Source organism: Saccostrea echinata, unplaced genomic scaffold, assembly GCF_033153115.1.
Source record: "Saccostrea echinata isolate AGI-Se365-2 ecotype Australia unplaced genomic scaffold, CSIRO_AGI_Sech_v1 ptg000023l, whole genome shotgun sequence".
Taxonomy (NCBI): domain Eukaryota; kingdom Metazoa; phylum Mollusca; class Bivalvia; order Ostreida; family Ostreidae; genus Saccostrea; species Saccostrea echinata.
In genome coordinates, this window is record NW_026889772.1 from 4,033,451 (window position 1) to 4,057,030 (window position 23,580).

The following is a 23,580-nucleotide window of genomic DNA, read 5'->3' on the forward strand; positions in this document are numbered from 1 at the left end:
TTTTCATTCTATCCGACATAGTGATTTCCATATAAACTCTTCCACCTAAACTTCGCACATTATTATAGGGAAGAAGTTATTTTAAATTAAAAATAAGACATGTTCTTCACCATCATTTCAATTGAGAAAGTTCATCGACTTCAAGCTGCATTTATCCCGAATTGCAAGTTTTCTATTTGTTACTTGAAACTCCAAACCTTTATGTTGCCCTTTAAAACACTTGGAACTTTCATTAGAAATTCCAACGATTAAGATGCACGTACGACTATCTTATTAGAAATCCTGACATTTATAATGCACCTTTATCTATTTCAAAAACTTTTTCAAAGGTGTGTTTTGCTATTAATGCACGACTCCAACATTATTAAGGTGTTTAACTGAGCTGGACAGGAGGCTTCAATTCTGACATACAGAGAGATTTAAGACCCGTTTGAGATTATTAAGCTCTTCAGGCTACAACAAAGGACACTTCTTACCTTCAGGTAAAATCATGCTGCAAAATCGAAATTATATTGAACTCTAAACAATGCTAAATGGAGGTCATAGTGCAGCTATACACAGATAAAAATTGAGACTGATGCAATATGTTTACATTTATTAAACAAAATAGTGTAAAAAATAATATACTTGTGTATATTCAACAAATAGCATAATAGTACAATTACTGCATATGAACACCTAAATATGCCATATGTAACAAGTTCAGAATTTACAGCAAGTTGAAGTTAAACAAAATGTTCATATAAATGTAAATATACAAAAAACATATTTACATATTCATTAAAAAAAAAAAAATAAACCCAATATGCAACCAAATTATTTCCGATTCATTTAAAAATCTACTATTCTGTCATCTACAATTTAAAACAGCAAATAACTAAAATCATAATCCTGAGAGCAATAGGCATCAAATTATACTAAAATGTAAATCTAGCCATGCTAGTTACATATTATGGCCATTTCAAAATTCATTCATTAAACATGTTGTTAATTCAAACATGGTTTCATATCACAGTCTGTTAGTGAAGCAGCAAAAATTGACTTAATTCCATGTAGACGTTTTATTTACTTCGCAGAGGGAGGCTCAGTTTAACAAGACAGTGTCTCCATGGCTTCATTTAAAGATCTGTGGGGGCCTCTGTTTACAAACTCCATTAAAGTAAGGATGATTGAGAGCCATCTTAGCAGATACCCTCTGACTTGGTTCATATTTAAGCATTTTCTGTCAACAAAGAAAATTACACATTCATTCAGGTACATATTGCAAACAAAAGCATTGATTTAAAAACATGTGCATTTGAAAAACAACATTTCCACATTTTAAATTTGAAACATAATTTAACAAAGATATACAAGCTTCAAGGGTGAAAGACAATTTCAAGTCATTATGTTCATACATCTCAGAAAATAGCAGATGTAAGAATTAACTGATAATAGTGGCTTATTGATAAAGCCTATTAGAATATTCTATCATTGTAAAATTTCTCATTTTTGTCTGAGTATAATTAACTCACCGCCATCAAATCAAGTCCATCTCCTGTCAGGTGAGGTACAATACTGCTGATTGATTGCTGGGGCCATTTAGGGAAGGAAGACTTATAATCAGGAAGCTGGGAAACTCCAGGCCATACACTCTCATCTGGAGTACCTGATATATAGAAATCAAAAAGTTCTGATTAATCTACATCCACACAAACTCTCATCTGGAGTACCTAATATAGAAATCAAAAAGTACTGATAAATCTACAGCCACACAAACTCCAGGCCGCACACCATCATCTGGAGTACCTAATATAGAAATCAACAAGTACTGATTAATCTACATCTACACAAACTCCAGGCCATACACTCTCATCTGGAGTACATGATATAGAAATCAACAAGTTCTGATAAATCTACACAAACTCCAGGTCAAAAACCCTCATCTGGAGTACCTGATATAGAAATCAAAAAGTACTGATAAATCCACATCTACACAAACTCCAGGCCATACACTCTCATCTGGAGTACCTGATATAGAAATCAAAAGTACTGATAAATCTTCAGCTACACAAACTCCAGGCCATACACTCTCATCTGGAGTACCTAATATAGAAATCAACAAGTACTGATTAATCTACAGCTAAACAAACTCCAGGCCATAATCCTCATCTGGAGTACCTAATATAAAAATCAAAAAGTACTGATAAATCTACAGCTACACAAACTCCAGGCCATAAACCCTCCTTTGAAGACCTAACATCTAAATTAACAAGAGGCTTAGGGGCCACATCGCTCACCTGAGCACTGTGGCTAGGAAAAAAAGCAAAAATCAGTTTAATACTGAAAAGCTTTTTCCTATGTATTCCATGTAAAACTTTGATCATCCACTGTGGCCCCACCCTACCCCTTGGGGGTCATGATTTGAACAAACTTGAATCTTCAGTACCTGACAATGATTCTTCATGAGTTTCATCTTTCCTGGCCCATTGGTTCTTGATAAGAAAATTTAAATGATGCCATTAATTTTTCACTATTTCGTAATTATCTCCCCTTGGAGGATTGCATGACCCTTCATTTGAACAAACTTGAATCCCCTTCACCCAAGGATACTCTGTGTCAAGTTTGTTTGAAATTGGCCCAGTAGTTCTGGAGAATGAAAATGTGAAAAGTTTACAACAACGACGCCAACGATGACAGACAACGGACAAATTTCGATCAGAAAAGCTCACGTGAGCCTTCTGCTCAGGTGAGCAGAAAAGTGGAGTACCTAAAATAGAAATCAAAACGTAGTGATAAATCTACAGCTACACAAACTCCAGGCCTTAAACCCTCATCTGGAGTACCTGATATAGAAATCAACAAGTACTGATAAATCTACAGCCACACAAACTCCAGGCCATAAACCCTCATCTGGAGTACCTGATATAGAAATCAAAAAGTACTGATAAATCTACAGCTACACAAACTCCAGGTCATAACCCTCATCTGGAGTACCTGATATAGAAATCAAAAAGTACTGATAAATCTACAGCTACACAAACTCCAGGCCATATGCTCTCATCTGGAGTACTTGATATAAAATGAAAGAGAACTGATAAATTTACATCTACACAATTTCCAGGTCATAAATCCTCATTTGGAGTACCTGATATAGAAATCAAAAGTACTGATAAATCCACATCTACAAAACTCCAGGCCTTAAACCCTCATCAGGAGTACTTGATATAGAAATCAAAAGTACTGATAAATCCACATTTGCACAAACTCCAGGCCATATGCTCTCATCCGGAGTACTAGATATAGAAATCAAACATAGGTAATCAAAGATTACAAAGCTCACCTCGACGAATGTTATCTACATGTAAGGCAAATTTCACATCATATTTTTTTTCTAGTTAGGGTACATCCCGAGATCAATATCCATGCAAGTTTGATTTAATTATAGACCTGCTCAAAAAACTTTTGACCTGTTTAGTAATCAAGAAAATTTTGGTCAGTTCCAACATCCAAAGCAAGTCTGGAAGTTTTCATCCTTAGATGCACCATCTATGCAAGTTTAATCATAATAGGCCATAATATTATATAGCTACTCCAAAAAATTACCCTGGTCACTCATCTGGAAAATGTACGTCAGATTCAGAATCCAAGGCAAGTCTGGAAGTGTCCATCCCTAGATACATCATCCATGCTAATTTGGTTAAAATATGGCTAAAATTCACTCATGTGGAAAATCTAGGTCAGATCCAGCATTCGAAGTAGGTTGGTTAGTGTACATCCCTAGATGCATCATCCATGAAAGTTTGGTCCAGGTAGGGCTTATAGTTACTTGGGAACAAGACTACTCCTAAATCTAAACCTGGTCTCACATGTGGAAAATCTAGGTCAGATCCAGCATCCAAAGCAAGTGTGGTAGTGTCCATCCCTGGATGCATCATCCATGCAAGTTTGGTCAGGGTAGGGCTTATAGTTACTTGGGAATGGACCTGCTCCAAAAACTTTAACCTGGTCACTCGTCTGGAAAATCTAGGTCAGATCCAGCATCCAAAGCAAGTGTGGTAGTGTCCATCCCTGGAAACATCATCCATGCAAGTTTGGTCCAGGAAGGGCTTATAGTTACTTGGGAATGGACCTGCTCCTAAAACTTTAACCTGGTCACTCATCTGGAAAATCTAGGTCAGATCCAGCATTCGAAGCAAGTGTGGCCATGTCCATCCCTAGATGCATCATCCATGCAAGTTTGGTCAAGGTAGGGCTTATAGTTACTTGGGAATGGACCTGCTCCTAAAACTTTAACCTGGTCACTCATCTGGAAAATCTAGGTCAGATCCAGCATCCGAAGCAAGTGTGGTAGTGTCCATCCCTAGATGCATCATCCATGCAAGTTTGGTCAAGGTAGGGCTTATAGTTACTTGGGAATGGACCTGCTCCTAAAACTTTAACCTGGTCACTCATCTGGAAAATCTAGGTCAGATCCAGCATCCGAAGCAAGTGTGGTAGTGTCCATCCCTAGATGCATCATCCATGCAAGTTTGGTCAAGGTAGGGCTTATAGTTACTTGGGAATGGACCTGCTCCTAAAACTTTAACCTGGTCACTCATCTGGAAAATCTAGGTCAGATCCAGCATCCGAAGCAAGTTTGGTAGTGTCCATCCCTAGATGCATCATCCATGCAAGTTTGGTCCAGGTAGGGCTTATAGTTACTTGGGAATGGGACTTGCTCCTAAAACTTTAACCTGGGACGCCGACGCTAACGCCGACACCGACGCCAGGGGTATAGCATAAGCTCATCTCGACTTCGGCGAGGTGAGCTAAAAAGTACTGGTAAACCTACACCTACCAAAACTATACATAGTAACCTAATAAATGCTTTATGTTCACAAAAAATGTAATCAGATTTTTTTTTCCAATAACATCTCTGTGGAAGGTTTTTAACCCTCCCTGAATACTCCTTGAATACCATTATGAAATAATCCCATTATAAAACAAAGAAGCACATTCTGACATCCTTGATTCACTACAGACTTGATCAGTATCTGAGCTTTACCTAGTGTCCTGAATATCCTGAACAGCTGATCAATTTCTGAATCTCCTTGGAACAAGGCACGTCTTGTCATCTGCAAAAATTTAAATAATTAAAACATTTATCCCAGTTCTTGTTTCATGAACTGTGTTACCACACCACTGGTGATTTTTCAATGAAATCCTGGCTTACGATTGGTTGAAGTACGTCACATGAAGGGAGTGTAATACATATACACGGTCACTTGAAAACCAATACACAGACAATACGGAGTTATCGTTCTTTTGTAACACTTGGAATTGAGTTCTAAGTTTTTTTTAATTAATTATCTTGTCTGTTGACAATTAAAAAAATATTTATGTCAGTCAAGAGCACTTTTTCCCTTTACTAAAATTCTTCAAAATTGTCTGTACATTATTACTGCACACAGCAATATTGTGTAGCACAACATGATGTCATAATAGGCACTATATTGGAGTGATGAAGCATAGAGTGGGGATGAACAATTTTACAAACCCTAACATTAGATGTGTCATCATTGGTGCTGTTACATGGTTTTTGTTGTGAGCAGGTACAAGATACCTGTTTAGTAAATTCACCTTGCCAGGTATAAAATTTATTAACCAGGTATCATCCCATATCTGGTCACTACAAAACTATGTACTGTATAGGGGGAAAATAACTCACGGTGTAAATATTTGCTATATTCACGGTGTTGATAAATCCGTGAATTCAAGAAACAGTGAATATGTTTTCAATAAACTTTTTTTGAATATGAGTTTAATAGACTTTTGAGCTCGAATACTGTTCATTATCTCCACATATTTCATATAGACTACAATAGGTATATTTATGTACAGTAGTCACTCAGTAATTATGAGTGGTACTTGTCATTCAATTATTTTGATTATTCCGCCTTACTTAACTTAAATCAGTAGATAATGACCTGCATTTATTGCTGAAAAGCTATTTTAATAGCCAACGCTCTATGTTTGATCAATCAAAGCATGTGGGTAATGGGTATCGATTACTGATTACCCGTGCGTAACTAACATTATCACCCATATTAGTTTTTTCCCAACATTTTGGTTAAAAAAAATATTTATTCAAATAACTCTCATACCTACTGTAGATATGGAAGGATATTATTTCGTCGACATACATTAACATAATTATGATCGTCGAGTGGTTTTCATTGCGATATCATCATTCCTTCGGAAAGAAAATCTTCGGGTGTACATGCACTCAACGTAATAGTATAGAGGAAAGTCCTTCAACGTTTATAGTCAAAGACGTTTAACGGCACTTGTTTTGTTTTATTGTAAATTAATTACCAAATCTAAACACTTGATTTAAACCTCCCCAAGTATTGTTTATGAAGTGTATACATAACGATGATGAATGTCGTTCTACAGCCAAGGGAGGTAACTTTTATTTAACACCAATTCTGCGAATTCATCAAAGCGCGATCATGTCAGAGGAGAGAAAAATGTGAAAATTACAACCCGTGAAATTAATCACCTATACAGTAACTAATAATACATGCAACTAAAGCTAAACTCCTAGCTGACAATTTTTTGAGAAAGATTTGTCTATGATTACATGAATTATCTTACCCCAGTAAAGCAATGAATGCAGCATATGTAAGGATTAAATTTTCAGTTGAAGCACTATATAAAGCCTTATAGATGTATGTCTCACCATTTCTGCAAAGATACAGCCAAGGGACCAGAGATCTACGGGCGTTGAATAGAATCTACTTCCCAGAAGGATTTCAGGAGCTCTGTACCACAGCGTCACAACCTGACAGCAAACAGAAGTGACTATAGATTGACTGACAGATTATGACAATTATCAAAACACCAGGGCTCCACATTAATGCTTGTCCAGTACCAGTGAAAAAATATTATGGACAAGTGTGTGTATGTTTGCAAAGCATTTTTAATGCCTTTTCATTTTCATTTTTTGTCATTTTCAACCATGTTAAATAGAACTATTACCGTAATATATGCTTTTACAAAACAAGAGGCCCAAGGGCCTTAACGGTCACCTGAGTATAATACAACAATTTAGAGGATCCCTAGAGTATAAAATGAACTGAAAGGTGAAACTTTGTTGCCCAAAAGCAAGAAATATAGGGTGATCGGGATCAACAAAATAATTAGTTTAGTATTCATAAACAGTTCTTAAATTAGGTTCAAATCTGTTCCCAATTTATCACTATCACCATACAGTATATTAACAAACTATCAGTGCTTCTGTACTATTTAATTCCTTGTGGAGATGTCTTACATTGGCCTCTCTTGGTCATTAATAAAACAAGTAATTTTTGTCTCATTTTTATTTATCTATTAATTACAAGTCTACCTGATCATTAAAATTATGAAAGTACTTTTTGTATTATACAATAAAAATTCTTGCATAATTCTCTTATTCTATTAACCTTTCAAATATTTTTTTTACAGTGATTAATCATCAAAAGTAAATGGCAAAGGAAAATAACTCCTTTCAGTAGAATACAAATTAAAAGAGCCCAGGCAAGGAGTAGAACACTTGACCAAATAGTCCAGATGTTCAAAAATCTGGTAAAAATACCCTTCCTTATTAAAACTTTTACTCTTTTTGCCTCTGATATGCCCAGGTGCAGAGAAGATTTTTGAAGAAATAATGCATTTTTACTACAGATTCACTATATTATCAATAGAGCCCCCCCCCCCCCCCCCAAAGAAATACCAGAGCCTCTGGCCATGGGACCAGAAGTTTGCTCATCATAAGTTATCACTTTGTTTATCTGCAACCAGCACATCTGACCCAGGGGTCATGCAATTCACTACTCTGGAAAAAGCACTCTTGCTCATCATAACTATTCACTTAGCTTCTTTGCTTTTTAACCAGAAGCAGAAAAGAATATTTTAAAAGAAATTTTGCTTTTTCACTACATAATCAATAGAGCCCCCCCTCCCTCTTTTCACCAGAACCCTTGACCCTGGGGCCATGAAATTCACAATTTTGGAAGAGGTATCCCTGCGTATCATAACAATGTACATAGTTTGTTTAAAAAATACCCAGGGGCAGAGAAGAAGATTTTCAAAGAAATAATTCACCTTTACTATAGGATCTATATAGCCCCACCCTAGCACCAGAATCCCTGTACCTGGGGGCTTGAATTTCACAATTTTGGAAGAGGCATCCTTGGTTATCATAACTATATACTTAGTTTGTTTAAATAATACCCAGGAGCAGAAAAAGAAGAATTAATGTATTTTCACTATATAATAAATAGAGCCCCGTCCTAGCACCAGAACCCCTGACTCTGGGGCCATGATATTTCACAGTTTTGGTAGAGTCACTCTTGCTTATCATAACTATGTATTTAATTTGTTTCAATAATACCCAGGAGTAGAGAAGAAGATTTTCAAAGAAATAATGCACTTTCACTAAATGATCTATATAGCCCCGTCCTAGCACCAGAACCCCTGACCCTGGGGCCTTGAATTTCATAATTTTGGTAGAATCACCCTTGCATATCATAACTATGTATTCAATTTGTCTCAATAATACCCAAGAGCAGAGAAGAAGATTTTCAAAGAAATAATGCACTTTCACTATATGATCTATATATCCCCGCCCTAGCACCAGAACCCCTGACCCTGGGGCCTTTAATTTCACAATTTTGGTAGAGTCACCCTTGCTTATCATAACTATGTATTCAATTTGTTTCAATAATAAATGATAACCATCATCCAATGAGTAACTCTTTAATTAACTAAGGATGACTGATACCTGAAACATATAGAAATAATATTACATTACATAAATGATTAGTTATCTCCTCCCCCGGGGACAAGTTTTTTAGGCATTAATAAAACTTAAAAGGTCTGTATAAATCAAATATCAAATTACGGAATGTTTCATATCACAACTGTACTTCAGTCACTAGTAATTAAAGATCAATTGAACTGTCCAATAATCAGTTATTCTCTGCAGAATCAATGGAATCCTGTCTAGTATTGCGGCGTGGTCTTCCAGGCGTCAACAACTCTTTCTTTCCAGGTGCATTGTGCGGCTGAAGACGAGCCAGAGCGCGGGGTAAACGTGTGACCTTCGGTTTGTCTTCATGTTCTGTCGGAGGAGCGACTTCGTCCTTGTCCGTCAATAGTCGTCTTGGCGATAAACGCGACTTAGCGGTTGATTTTGGGGTCACGACTGCAGGTGAGACCTCTCCAGATGTAGCAGGTGAACCATGGTTAACAGGTGGTGGAACAGAAGGGCCATCCACCCTGGGAGTCACATGCGAAGGTTGTGGTGTGCTACATTTCAATGGATTTAGAGTCAATGTTTTCTGAGTCGAGGATGAACCATCTGTAACAGTCTTTTCTGAAGGCTGTGGCATTCTCGGCATCGTTTCAATCGCACTGGGTGAATTGCTGTTAAACGGGGTGAATTTCCTCAGATGCTGGCGATTTCTTAGCGTAACCCTTCCTGTGCCATCTACACGTACCACATACTGGTGGTATTGGCGGACCTCAACAACAACTCCAGTGCGTTCCCATCTCCTTGGGTGGTTGCCCATTAAGTTTTGGATATACACATGGTCTCCAACCTGCAGTGGTGGTAGCTGATGGGTATGCTCATTCCATCTTTCATGCTCTCTTGAGTGGCGTTTGGCAAGAGCTAACTCTCTACTCGACATCAGTTCCTTCCATGTATCATGAGGCGAATATCTACCCATTACGATTGGTACGGCATCTCTGATCGGACGACCAAACAGGATCAAGGCTGGGGATGCCTTCGTCTCTGGATCAATGGAGTTCCTGTATATAAGTAAAGCCCTCTGAAACTTATCCACGTCTAAGGAACCATTGGCTGTGATGTTGTCCGCAAGCATACGTTTTACCATCTTCACTGCAACTTCAGCTCTGCAGTTGGCATGTGGATTTGCAACTGATGAGATTCTATGTCTGACTCCCCAGGCTTTCAGGAATTCCTGTGTCTTTCCAGCTGTATACTGAGGACCTCCATCTGATGTTAATTCCTCTGGGATACCAAATGTGACAAACGTCTCACGAAGGCGCTTCACCAGTCCATCCGCTCCAGACTCCGATCTGTATACCATGGGCCAGTTGGAGTACCTGTCCACAACGACAACATAATCCTTACTGTTGTAGGTGAAGTAGTCGCTGCAGATCTTCTGGAAAGGATATTCAGGAGGAACTATATCAGTAGGTGGCTGCATGGGGTTTGACTTAGCCATCTGGTGACAATGTCCACACTGGTCCCTCGTCCTGGCAATATCCACCGTGATATCTGGCCAATACACCGAGTCCATGGCTCTGGCACGCATCGACGAGACTCCTTGGTGTGCTGCATGAAGTGCATTGAGTACTGGTTTACGTAAGGCAGGTGGAATGACTATACCCTGTCCCAAGAGAACCACACCATCAACAGAGCATAGACTGCCAGAAAAACGATGAAATGGGCGCAACTCCAGTGGCAAATCCCTATAATCCTCTGGGAACCCTTCTTCTATCTGCTGAAGCAGGCTAATATACGTAGGATCTGATGCTGTGGCTTCACGTACCATATCCCAAGTTACAACCATGATGTTGGCATTTAATGCAGTTGTAGCGGCAGCAACTGTGGAGGTATCATCAGCTTGATCTCGATCCTCAGTAGATAGGCCGAAACTGGTGGGTGTATCACGACAACTGGCAGAGCAACTGTCAAGGGACTTGTCTACTGTGGCATCACCAGGTAATACCAGTCGATCTGGGGGGCAAGCTGGATGTCTGGAAGCTGCATCCGGACCAAGGTTCTTCTTCCCAGGTACATGAACCACCGTAAACTTGTATCCAAGGGTCTTTTCTTTCAGGTTAAGGAGACGCCTGTTATCTATTTCAGTGAGTGATCGGTCGTTCAATATCTGGAGTAGTGGTTTATGGTCAGTGGTGACAATGAGATCTTCGCATCCGAGCACATAGTATCTTGTCTGGTGGAGTGCGTACACAACAGCCAAGGCTTTGCCTTCGATTGGAGCGTATCTACTTTCTGCTGGGTGGGTGAATCTATTGCCGACCAAACAAAGCTTCCATCCGTCATTACAGCATGCTGGGGTCTTACTGGCACAGCTGCAATACTTCTGCATCATGAAGAAGCCAATACCATCAATGGACCAGTCTGTGGCTAGACAGGTCATGCGTGCTGGGTCAAACAGACGAACACCTTCCTTCATCTCCTGGATAATGACCTCTTTGGACTTTGTAAATAGTTCATCTAGCTCATCCGTCCAATGGAACGGTGTAGATGGTTTCAATAGAGCTCGGAACGGTTTCATCTGTTTAGTCATGGCAAACGCGTAGGCACCTTGGTTGACCAATCCAAACCATGCTCTTGCACCGGTAATGTCGGATGGTGTGGGAAAGTTGCTGATTGCATCTAGGAACTTTGTGCTTGGTCGTATATTTGTAGGAGTAATTGTGAGTCCAGCAAAATCTACAATATCTTGAGCAAACTGGAACTTCTTCGGGTTGAGGGTAATACCATTCCGAGCACAGAGGTCTAACCATTCGCACGTCTGGAAGAATGCTGCTTTAACAGAATCTGCCCACATACAAGTGTCATCCACGCATTTGACCTTGTTCTTGAAGTCCGTAATGACAGCATCAAATCGTTGGTTGTAAGCATCTCCGCTGGCCATAAATCCCTGTGGAGCTACCTTGTATCTGTACCGTCCCCATGGTGTGATAAAAGTGGTAAAGTGACGGTCCTCCTCTCGAATAGGTACAGAGTGGTATCCATTCCAAGCGTCAGTAACGGTCTTCTTCATACCTTGAGGTACCCTGTCTGCTAGATGAAACGGACTCGGTACATGATGGGTCTGGCGTACGGAGTGACGGTTTTGTGGTTGAAGATCTACCGTCCTTCTGGGCGTACCATCAGCTTTACCTGTAAATACCATCCTGGAACACCATGTTGTAGGGGTATTCTGGCTAACTTTCTCCAAGACTCCAATCCTTACGTCTCTCTCCAGGTCAGCATAGACTTTATCCTGCCAATGGATGGGTACCAGTGCTGGCTTGTGAACAGCAACTGGTCTGGCATCAGGATCTATGTGAAGCTTTAGGGGCTCACAGTTCATCAGCGGTAAAGGTTGATGTTCACATACGTTAAAAGTTGTAGCACTGTAGTAATCAAGTAGCCATTCCTTTAATGCATCCACATTTTCTTCAGTAGCGTCCAAGCCTGGTGGTAGTGTTGTTGGTAGTGGAGGTGGATTAGGCTGACGTCTGGGACAGGAGCAGGTAGTCTCATCTTCTACAGAAGCAAAACTCTCTGATGTGTCTACGGGATGGTTTGGGAAGTCTGCATGAATTATTCCAAGAGAAACCAGTGCCTCCCTGCAGATGAAAGCTTTTTCCATGACATCAGATACATAACATAATATGCGTGTAGATTTGGAACCATCTCTGACCCTCACATCAACTGCAACCGCTCCAATAACCCCAAGGTTTTCTTTGATGGCACCTCGCATAACGAGCTTTACTGGAATTAGGTCCTTTCTGGTAATTCCCAGGTTGTTGGCTGTCTGCAATGGGATTATCGTACTCTGGCATCCGGTGTCAGCCACCATGGTCAGTTGTATCGTTTTGAGCCTTGTAACATCTTTGATGGGATGTCCAAATGACGCATGGTCCTCGGCCAAAGGTGTCATATTAACCAGTAGCATCGGATGAGGTTTGGACGGCCTAGCTATCCATTTTCCTTCGAAGATGTGATGTTCAAGACGTGCTGTATTCTGATATTGTTCTGATGTGGTACATAGCTGGTCGTAGACATAACCAACCTTGTCGTCAGCATCTTTCGTCGGTTCCTGTGATGGTCCCTGATTGTGGAGTTTCTGTCCTCGTCCCTGTGTACAAGCCCTTGACGATGAATCACGATGTCCCCAGGCACCACACGTTGAACACTTGCTGCATGACTTGGTATAATGACCCTTAACTTTACACTTGGCACATGTAGATGTCCAGGCCTTGCAACTTCTTTGTCTGGCTCGACGATCGTTTCTTTGTCCGTGGGCAGGTCCACCACATGCCCAGCACTTGCCTCCAGGTCCTTGTACTGATTTTTGGCTATGGGTCGTTGTCGACATCGCACCGGCTGAATCTCCAACTGCACTCCGTGTAACTTTGCCTTGTTCCTTCTGTGCTATGAAGGAAACAGTCTCTTCCAAGGTTCTGTCTGTCTTAGGATCACCAAGCAGGTCAGACAAAATTTCAGGGTCTGCAATTCCTCTAACCAGATTGTCCTTTATGATCTCATCACTGTAGTCGTAAATGTGGTTACACCCTTCCTCCTTGCATGTGGCCTTGTACTGACAGAGAGACGCCTGACCTCGGAGACTGGCTAAAAACGTTCTGATGCTGGTACCAGGTGCTTGTGTCATCTTACTGAGCTTAATGCGTTGTACCAATGTGCTCTCATCCTTCACAGCAAGCCGTTTAATGACATTCATCAGGTCTGCCTCTGGCATGTCTGTGATGTTACCTCGTTGGTCACGCATGACGTCGGTCCGAAGGTCTGAGTCACAGCAGTAGAACAGAGCAGTGGGTATGACGTTTTGTGCAATGGCCATACCCACCTTGTACATCTCCCATTGTCGAGTGAACGCTGACCACTAGTCTGGGTCACATCCAGCAGCTATGGTGGGTGGGTCCAACTTCAGTTTGGGAGCTGCGGCAGCTGCTGGCTGGGCCTGTGGCTGGTGAACAGTTCTATCGTGGATCTGGAGGGCTGCCGTCATCGCTGCGGCAAAAGCTGCATCCAGGTCCTGAGACTGCCACTCACATCCAAATACAGGGCACTCTAACGTTGGCATGTTGGGGAGTATAGATCGTCTTTTGTACCAAAATTGTCAAATTGTGTAGAACTGGTATCAGTCATAAATGATAACCATCATCCAATGAGTAACTCTTTAATTAACTAAGGATGACTGATACCTGAAACATATAGAAATAATATTACATTACATAAATGATTAGTTAAATAATACCCAGGAGTAGAGAAGAAGATTTTCAAAAAAATAATGCACTTTCACTATATGATCTATATATCCCCACCCTAGCACTAGAACCCCTGACCCTGGGGTCATAAATTTCACGATTTTGGTAGAGTCACCCTTGCTTATCATAACTATGTATTCAATTTGTTTCAATAATATCCAGGAGTAGAGAAGAAGATTTTCAAAGAAATAATGCACTTTCACTATATGATCTATATAGCCCCGCCCTAACACCAGAACCCCTGACCCTGGGGCCTTGAATTTCACAATTTTGGTAGAGTCACCCTTGCTTATCATAACTATGTATTCAATTTGTCTCAATAATACCCAGGAGTAGAGAAGAAGATTTTCAAAGAAATAATGCACTTTCACTATATGATCTATATAGCCCCACCCTAGCTCCAGAACCCCTGACCCTGGGGCCATGAATTTCACAATTTTGGTAGAGGGCTTAATGCTTATTACAATCATGCCAACAGTTTTACTGCTTGATGTCCAGGAGTAAAGAAGAAGATTTTTAAAGAATGCATTAATTTTGGTGGTTTTAGCCCCACCCCTCAGGCCCCAGGGGGGCAGGGACTATGAAATTCATAATTTTTGTTCCCCTTCACCCATAGATGCTATATGCCAAAATTGGTTGAAATTGGTTGAGCGGTTTCAGAGAAGAAGCTGAATATGTTTAAATGTTAACGCACGACGCACGGTGGACGACGCACAAAAACGGATAGCAATAGGTCACCTGAGTGACTCAGGTGACCTAAAAATCCAAAAAAACCATACAAGAAGTGCTCCTAAAGTTGGAATGTGTAATGTATAAAAGCAACTCCATACAATAATAGCAGTACTTAAAATTGGTACTAAACTATGTTTTGAACTTGTAACAGATGCTAATGACAAAATGAACAATTTATTTTCACACTTCTTTTATTTTATTATGTTTATTGTGACATCCATCATCTGCAGACATCACTGGCATCATTACGTGACATATATATCCAGGGTATCATGATCAGCAGATGAAAAGTTTGTGGCCAATTTAATTCTTTACAACAACATATTTATATCTTGTAAATACAGAATGGGTTCTATAGCTTTCAATATTATTTCTTTACCTCGTGAGTATACGTTCTAACTGGTACACCAAATGCCCTCGCCAGTCCAAAATCTGCCAGTTTGATATTTCCCTCCACGTCAATCAGCAGATTTTGTGGCTTCAGATCTCTGTGCAGTACACGGTGTGAATGACAGTAGGCTATACCCTGTAGCAGCTGATGCATGTAACTCTGTAATCAAATCACCTTAAAACATAACATTTTAAACATTGGAAACTGACAGTTCTCCTGAGCTTCTCAGTAAATGCTTATATCAATTATATTCATTATTCAGTTAAATGTATAGAGGGTGTCTGAGCATCTCTACGTGGTCATGTATTTACCTGTAATAAGAAAAAGGGATAAAAATTCATACTTAAAATAGAGTAAAACATGGTTATAGCAAACACACTTAAAATAAATTTACGCTTACAGCAAAGTGATTTTCATTCCCCGTAGTTTTAAAACATGTGATCTGAATGAATTATGTTTAAAATGAATCAAAATTGTTGGTCCCTGGCACTTCTCTATAACTGTGTTCTACTGTATATACATTTGTCAAATCTATTTTATAAACATGCAAAGGGCAAATAACTTCATACCGGTATGAAGTTTTCTAAAGGTCATAAGTAATTCGAGTCCTAATAACATGGTACAATAATATCTACATGTAATGATACTACTTTCGTTAGTGCATTTCAATTTAGCCTATACAACCAGAAGTCTCTGAGGAGACTGTAGCTCTACTGGCTGTATTTATAAAGGAAGATAACTTGGACTTGAAACTTTGCAACAGCCACAGGGCTCGAAATAATTGATGGCCTGCTGGTCTGGGGCCAGTGAATTTTTAATCTGGGCTAGTACATTACAGAGGGCATGTGCCCTTTGGGTCAGCTTTTTTTTTATGCATAATAAAATTCATTCACAGTCGGGCTAGTTAACTTGACAGGGTTGTGTGTTCCAACTTCTGTTGTTTCTTGTTTTGTTAAGTTGTACTTCTAAGTATCACAATATAAAAAAAAATATTACTATTATTATTATGGTTTTGGGCCAGTCTTCTTAAAATCTACAGGCCCAGTGGGACAGTGAAAGTACTAAGCTGACCAGTAAAAATTTAAGGCGATAGCCCGAGTGACCAGTAAACAAAAATAATTATTTCTAGCCCTGCAGCAATAAATAGAATAATAATCCTTGGTTTAGACTCTTTTTGTGGCAAGATTTATCACAATCAGACTAAAACTGTAGGAGGAGTAGCCTTTTAAAATAATTTTACAGAAATTTCGATTTAAGTAACCATGGCTACATCATTCAACAAAATCAAAAAACAATAACAACAATTATGTATCTCAGTGTCGTCTACTTGTATGCAAAGTTAAACTGAAATCAGACAAAAAGTGTAGGAGGAGTAGCGTTTTGAAAGTATTTCAAGAAGTTTCTATTTTTAGTAGCCATGGCAACACTGTTCATTGAAATCCACAGAATTATGTTTTTTTTTATGTATCTTAGTATAGTCTACTTGTGTGCCAAGTTATACTGATATCAGACCAAAACTGTAGGAGGAGTAGTGTTTTGAATGTATTTCCCAGAAATCTCTATTTTTAGTAACCATGGCAACACCTTTCAGTGAAATCAAAAAACGATACACAGAATTATATGTCTTAGTGTAGTCTACTTGTGTGCTAAGTTATATTGAAATCAGACCAAAACTGTAGGAAGAGTAGCGTTTTGAAAAATTGTTTACAGCGGACAGACAGACAGACGGACGGATGACGGACATCTTACTATTGCATAAGCTCTTCTGGTCTCTGACCAGTAGAGCTAAAAATGATGTAAAACATATGTGATGCAAAACAACGATTGTTTTATTAAATCAAAAAAAAAAAAAAAAGAATTCATGTTTGTTTTTATCTATTCCTTTGGTAAATAAACATACAGAATAAACAACTACATCTTATGAACTTTCGAGTCAGCTGAAAATAGTAGTGTATAGTAGCTTATTTTGTCTGTAGGCCTTTAATCTTCATCCTTAACTCTGAATGGTAAGTGATAATTTTTTTTTCGACATCAACATTTTCTCAAATTAAATTTTTAAGTCTGCTGGAAAATAGCAATGCATACATGCCATAAACATTTAGGTTAACACACGACTTAGATTTTGACCATAACATTGTTTTGACAAGGTAAACAGTTGCCAGTGTCTCAGTTTCCACACAATGATGTACATGCATCACTGAAATCATTGAAATAATATTTCTAGTTAAATTTAATGAATTTATGACTTTTAATCTTGAATTTTAAGTAGCCTGGTGTCTGAACCATACATTTTCAAAATTCTTCCAAACTTTCTATAATCCAACACCATACCATGTTTCTTGTGCCTTTCCATCCATCAAATACTTTTTCTCACAGAAAGAAACATAGATAATCAAAGATTACGAAGCTCACCTCAATGAATGTTATCTATAAGTAAGGCAAATCTCACATCATATATTTTTTCTAGTTAGTGTGCATCCCGAGATCAATATCCATGCAAGTTTGGTTTAATTAGGACTTATAGTTACTTGGAAATGGATCTGCTCCAAAAACTTTAACCTGGTCAATTATCAAGAAAAGTTTGGTCAGTTCAAACATCTGGAGCAAGTCTGGAAGTGTCCATCCTAAGGTTCATCATCCATGCAAGTTTAATCATAACAGGCCATATAATTATACAGCTAGTCCAAAAACATTGTCCTGGTCACTCATCAGGAAAATGTATGTCAGACTCAGGATCCAAAGCTGGTCTGGAGGTGTACATCTGTAGATACACCATCCATGCTAATTTGGTTAAAGTATGGCTAAAATTCACTCATCTGGAAAAATAAAGGTCAGATCCAGCATCCGAAGCAAATCTGGTAGTGTCCATCCATGCAAGTTTGGTCCAGATACGGCTAAAAGTTACTTGGGAATGGACCTGCTTCAAAAAATTTAACCTGGTCATTCATCTGGAAAATGTAGGTCAAATCCAGCATTCGAAGCATGTTTGGTAGTATCCATCCCTAGATGCATCATCTGTGCAAGTTTGGTCCAGGAAGGGCTTATAGTTACTTGGGAATGGACTAGCTCCAAAAACTTTAACCAGGTCACTCATCTGGAAAATGTAGGTCAGATCCAGCATCCGAAGCAAGTTTGGTAGTCCATCCCTAGATGCATCATCCATGCAAGTTTGATCCAGGTAGGGTTTATAGTTACTTGGAAATGAATCTGCTCCTAAAACTTTAACCCGGACACCGACGCTAAAGCATAAGCTCATCTCGACTTCATCGAGGTGAGCTAAAAATGCCAGACAATAATCTGTTCATCATTACTGATCAAAATAGCCGTTTACAAATACTCGCTTCAAAACAGAACCATTCATTTAGCAAAGTGTAACCGCTTTCCAAGCCAATTCACTCCTTGTGCTGTTTCATCATAATCTATGATGGGTACTTAGTACAATATTAATATAACATTGTCCATCTCATATGTTATATGTAAGATATAAATACCAAGTTTAAAAACTTCACTGGGAATGAAGTGGGTTGGTACACAATCAAATCTTCTGAGAAACCCTTCAGGCTTCAAAGGACATGATCCTGTAACCAACCCACTTCATTTCACTGTGAAATTTTTAAAACTTGTAATTTATTTCTTACACATAAACAATCATGAAGGGGTGACAATCAAACTTAACATTAAATGCTTGCTAATGTATGCAGACTGACCTTAATAAGAGAAGATGGTATCCCCGAGGCTGGACAGCTGTCCATGTATTTCTTGAGATCTTGGTTCAGATACTCAAACACTAGGTAAAGCTTCTGCTCACTGTGGACCACATCTAGTAACCTACAAAACAAGGTTATCTATAGCAGACCAAACGTAGCATCCCATGACACAAACAGATTACATTTCATCTATTATTATGAACAACTTAAGTAACACATATATACATAAGATTTTCATATAATGGACACATATCCAATAATCTAATGACACAATAGAATTATCTAAAGAGAACTGAATTCTAAGGAACAAGATATATCTATCATGACACACTTCAAAAATACTTGAGATTTTCATAAAGTGGACATGGTGAACAACATCCCATAATTCAACATAAAAAAAAAGAATTTATTTTTAGTAATTAACCTACATACAAAGAGATATATCTCCATGCATCGGACACATACCTTGCTTCTGACAATTTTAAGCTATAATCTTGCATCCAACCTGAATGTCTCTGTGTTTTGGTTTACTTATGTCTTCAAGTCGAAGATTTAAACTTTTTATGATGCCGATTTTCATTATCATGTTGTGATATAAATACCACGATAACGACCTTGAAGTGACATCATATTTGACATCATCAAAGGGGAATAACCAGAACTTTATGATTTTGCAAATTTTTACAGTGTCTTTCCTCCATTAAACTTCAAGTGATCTTGGGTGAATTTTTTAATAATTGATAATTTTATAAAAAATTTCAAGAAATGCCATTTAAAAGTTTGTATTAATTTTCTTAATAGAGCTGTTTTTAATATGTTCATTGCACCATGGATAATGACTTTAATGTACAGAGATTCATGCATAAATACCAAATCTGACGACTGTTTTTGCAGAAATGAAAAATATAAACTCAGCATATTCAGAGAAAATACAAGTAGGCTCTCTTTATTTTTTCAGACTATAAGATCTATGATCCCCCGAAACCAAGGGGCTATTTGCTATATTACGAGGCTTGCATCCCTCCACATTTATGCATAGGCCTATATAGTCAATCAAATTAAAATAGAGAGTTAATTTTTAAATTAAGCATAACAATATTTTCATGTCACTAATTTATACGGCTCTAAATTCGCTCTTGAGTACATCTGGGAGGACAAATAAAGAATTCTATAGACACGTTTTTTTCTTAGATTTCTTTATGTGTATTTGAAGTTTTGACTCTAAATAGGACAAAAAAATGTCTGAACAGATAATCAAGTCAAAAATAAATATTTTATTAATGTTTGAAATATGTGTCATGTAACACATGACAGACATATAACGTAACATGACAGACGTATGATAAAACGTGACATGATTAAATTACATTTCTGATGCTTAGCAATACAAATAATCTGTAAAAAATAAAATTAAACAATTCCTTAAACAATGCAAAAAGTTTTTTCACTCTTACGTAGAAAATAAAGATTTTTAAGCTACTTTTGATGCACAAACTGATGATCGTAACACTGACAGACTCCTTTACTTAGCAGCCAAATAAACCATAAACTTTCATTATTTTATCAAAAAGATAATGTTGCCGTAAGAAATGGACATTATTCAAATTTTGATTCCTTATAGATTTTAAATTTGAATTTTTAAAAAATAAATCTCTGCTATACGCTTTGTAACATACAAAATTTCCACCATGTCTGTCATGTTACGATATTTCTTGAGCAATACCTGTTTGAAACAAGCCAATAAAATTTACCATTCAAAGCTTATCTTTTATTCTTGGAAATTATAATACACAAGACATTATTATTTATGAAAATACTAATGAAATTTAAAAAAATAAATTATTTCATATAGATCAAACCTGTATCGTAACATGTACGGATGCACGTAACCCTGACAGACTCGTTTTAAAAACTGCAAGAAAACAACTACAAAATTGTATTGTTTAAGTTATAAAGACAAATTTTGCCTTATGATACACTAATATTCTTAAATAAATATACTTTTTGGTTTAATTCACTGAACGTATAAATCTGAATGCACCCGTTTGATTCACGTAACATGAACAGACATTCGTTTTGTCCGTCACCGTTACGATAGTATTCAGGAAATGTCTGTCAATCGGTACGTTATGTAAGAAATGTCAAATTATAAGTGTTTATGTAGTGATGAAGAGCGTGAAGTTCATATTTAAAAAAAAAAAAATCCAAAATGCACCTACTAGTTGACAATATTTGATGATATGTGTTTAAAATCTAAGATAAAGACAACTTATATTTTCATGAACGTAACATACTTTGTGTAACGTAACACTTGACAGACAAACGTTCGTGGCTTCTCGGGCTCTCTCTGTAGATCTTCTTATCGAAATGTAAACACATTTGCATAGAACACTGGAGAAAATTTAAATATTCATAACCTTTAAGTCAAATGTATAGGAAGAAGCATCTCCGAGCTCCATTCTTAAAATACAACGTAACGCCCACTTGCCATGACAGACACAGGAAGCATCCCACAGATTTGTTAATTTCTAACCGCACGTGCTTTTCTGTTGAATCTGCGATCACTTAATTGATAAACAGGTAAATTTTCTATCAGTAGACAAGAAAGATAAAATAGTTTGCATAAACAATGGCCCATTTTATAACAAAGTACCCGGTGTATTGAGACTGACAGACGTTACATTCAAAATATGAGAAGAAATAAAATCCAATTTTTCTTTTATTTTAGACATAATGTGCATTAAAATACTTTTGTATGTTAATTTTATCCTTCCTGAACAGTAGTGAATGAAGATATTCCGTGTACAAGGTATTATCGCCGTATATTTGACTTTTATTTTGACATGGTTGAAAATGTCCCCCTACACATGCGTAATTCTAGTGGAATTATCAAATTCATTTCAAGAAAAAAAAAGTAAGTTGATGAAGAAATCTGCTTATTTTATCTTTTTTATATATTTGCAATATACTTTTCAATATAAAACATTTCTTATGTCAATTTTTTAAATAATTTATTTTATATTCCACTTGTTAAAATCATAGGTCAAGATGTACTCAAGAGCGAATTTAGAGCCATACGCATTTTAGGTAATTTAAAGGCCACTGTGATGGAGGTAGGAGTATGTTTTTTCTGTTCAATATACCGTTGTCCAATGCATGGTGAATACTGACCAATCCATCTGTCCATGGTGAAATCTGGCTCAATCAAAAAAATTTGTTTTTTTTTTTAAAATATTTTCTCAATAAATAGCATTTGATAATATTTGGTCGGTAGCGATATCTCTAGAACTTGTTCAAGTACGAGAGTGTCCGATCCATGGTGAACTCACTCTATATAATAACACAACATGATGACAGATTTTTCTATAAAAGGACTGAGGTTGATTCTCCTTTGACCTCTAGGCCTTTGCTTTTCAATTACAATTTACACCTTTTTACATCTTTTACTCAATGATCACACAGAGAACACAAACTTAGTCAACAATGTGCGACAAGTTTAAATTCAGCAAAATACCTGACAATACAGTTATGGTCGAGCTCCTTGAGGAGGGAAATCTCACGAATGGCTGTACTTGGAACTCCCTCGGATTCACTACAAATAATGTATACAAAAGTATAACTAAAATACTTGTAATAGAGTTGAATATGGTAAATTCTAAAGCTACTAGATAGGTCACATGTCAAGCAAGAATGGGGTCTCAATTAAAACAAAAAACATGTAGGCCCAACAATATCTTGTGATGATGCATGTACCGCATGTATGTTTGAATGGCACAATTATAACAGGTATGATTTAGCTATTTCTTTTGCATCTCATACCCATATACCAACATAGCATGATAAAAACAAAATAATGACGAAACCCGACACAAAACACACGCCATAAACACTGATAAACGATAAACTGCCCTGATTTCACGAGTGTTGCATGAAAAAAAATACACACGTGTCTAATCTGATTTTCTTCAAAGCTACAAGTTGTCCGGTGGTCTTATCTCGTGCTTTATACACCACACCATATGTTCCTTCACCAATCTTCTCTATTTTCTGAAAATTGTCCATGGAAATCAGTGTTTACTTTGATCACATCTGTTCCGGAAGCCGTCTGGTCTTTTGTGTACGTAATTTCCCGCGTTCATTTAGGGTTCATTGATTCAATTGGTCAAAATGAAATCCAAATCGAGGCTAGTAACAGGAAATAACAAACTCGGTGTTTTAAACATTTAATTATTACTTTTGTCTATTTGAGTAAGATAAACATTAATAATTAAAAATATATTCAGGACAGCATTTTATCTGTTTATCATTTTATATATATTCAAATGTAATGCCATGATATACACTTACATACACAAGTAACATGCATGGTCCCCCCCCCTTTTTTCCAGTAAACAAGTAAAATTATCTCAATTTTTATACCCGCACTTTCTAACAGTTTTAAAAGAAGTTCGGGTATATTGTTGCTATCCTCGCCTGTCCATCCGTCTGTCACACTTTTTTCTTCCTCAAACAACTTACAATTTAAGGTCTGACGATACGTTGCTCAAATATAGATCTGGACGTTTTTTTTTTTTTTTATCTCTTCTTAATATATAACAAATAAATCACATTTTTTTTTATATTGAGATATTTAAACTATAAAATGTACAAGTAGATAAAGACATCAAAAAATTGTGATATTGGCAGTGG

General features: G+C 37.6%; 1 protein-coding gene across 1 annotated transcript; it reads right to left on the reverse strand.

The window, feature by feature from the left end:
* Window positions 1–580: 580 nt before the first annotated feature.
* Window positions 581–23,068, reverse strand: LOC133191092 (cyclin-dependent kinase 2-like). The gene is made up of 8 exons (XM_061326779.1): window positions 22,838–23,068; window positions 22,406–22,483; window positions 18,892–19,012; window positions 15,173–15,343; window positions 6,704–6,805; window positions 5,027–5,096; window positions 1,515–1,648; window positions 581–1,222 (listed from the first exon to the last, which is right to left on the reverse strand). The coding sequence occupies exons 1-8, from the start codon at window positions 22,951–22,953 to the stop codon at window positions 1,115–1,117; spliced, it is 900 nt and encodes a 299-aa protein (XP_061182763.1). The 5' UTR covers window positions 22,954–23,068; the 3' UTR covers window positions 581–1,114.
* Between the last annotated feature and the right edge of the window lie 512 nt (window positions 23,069–23,580).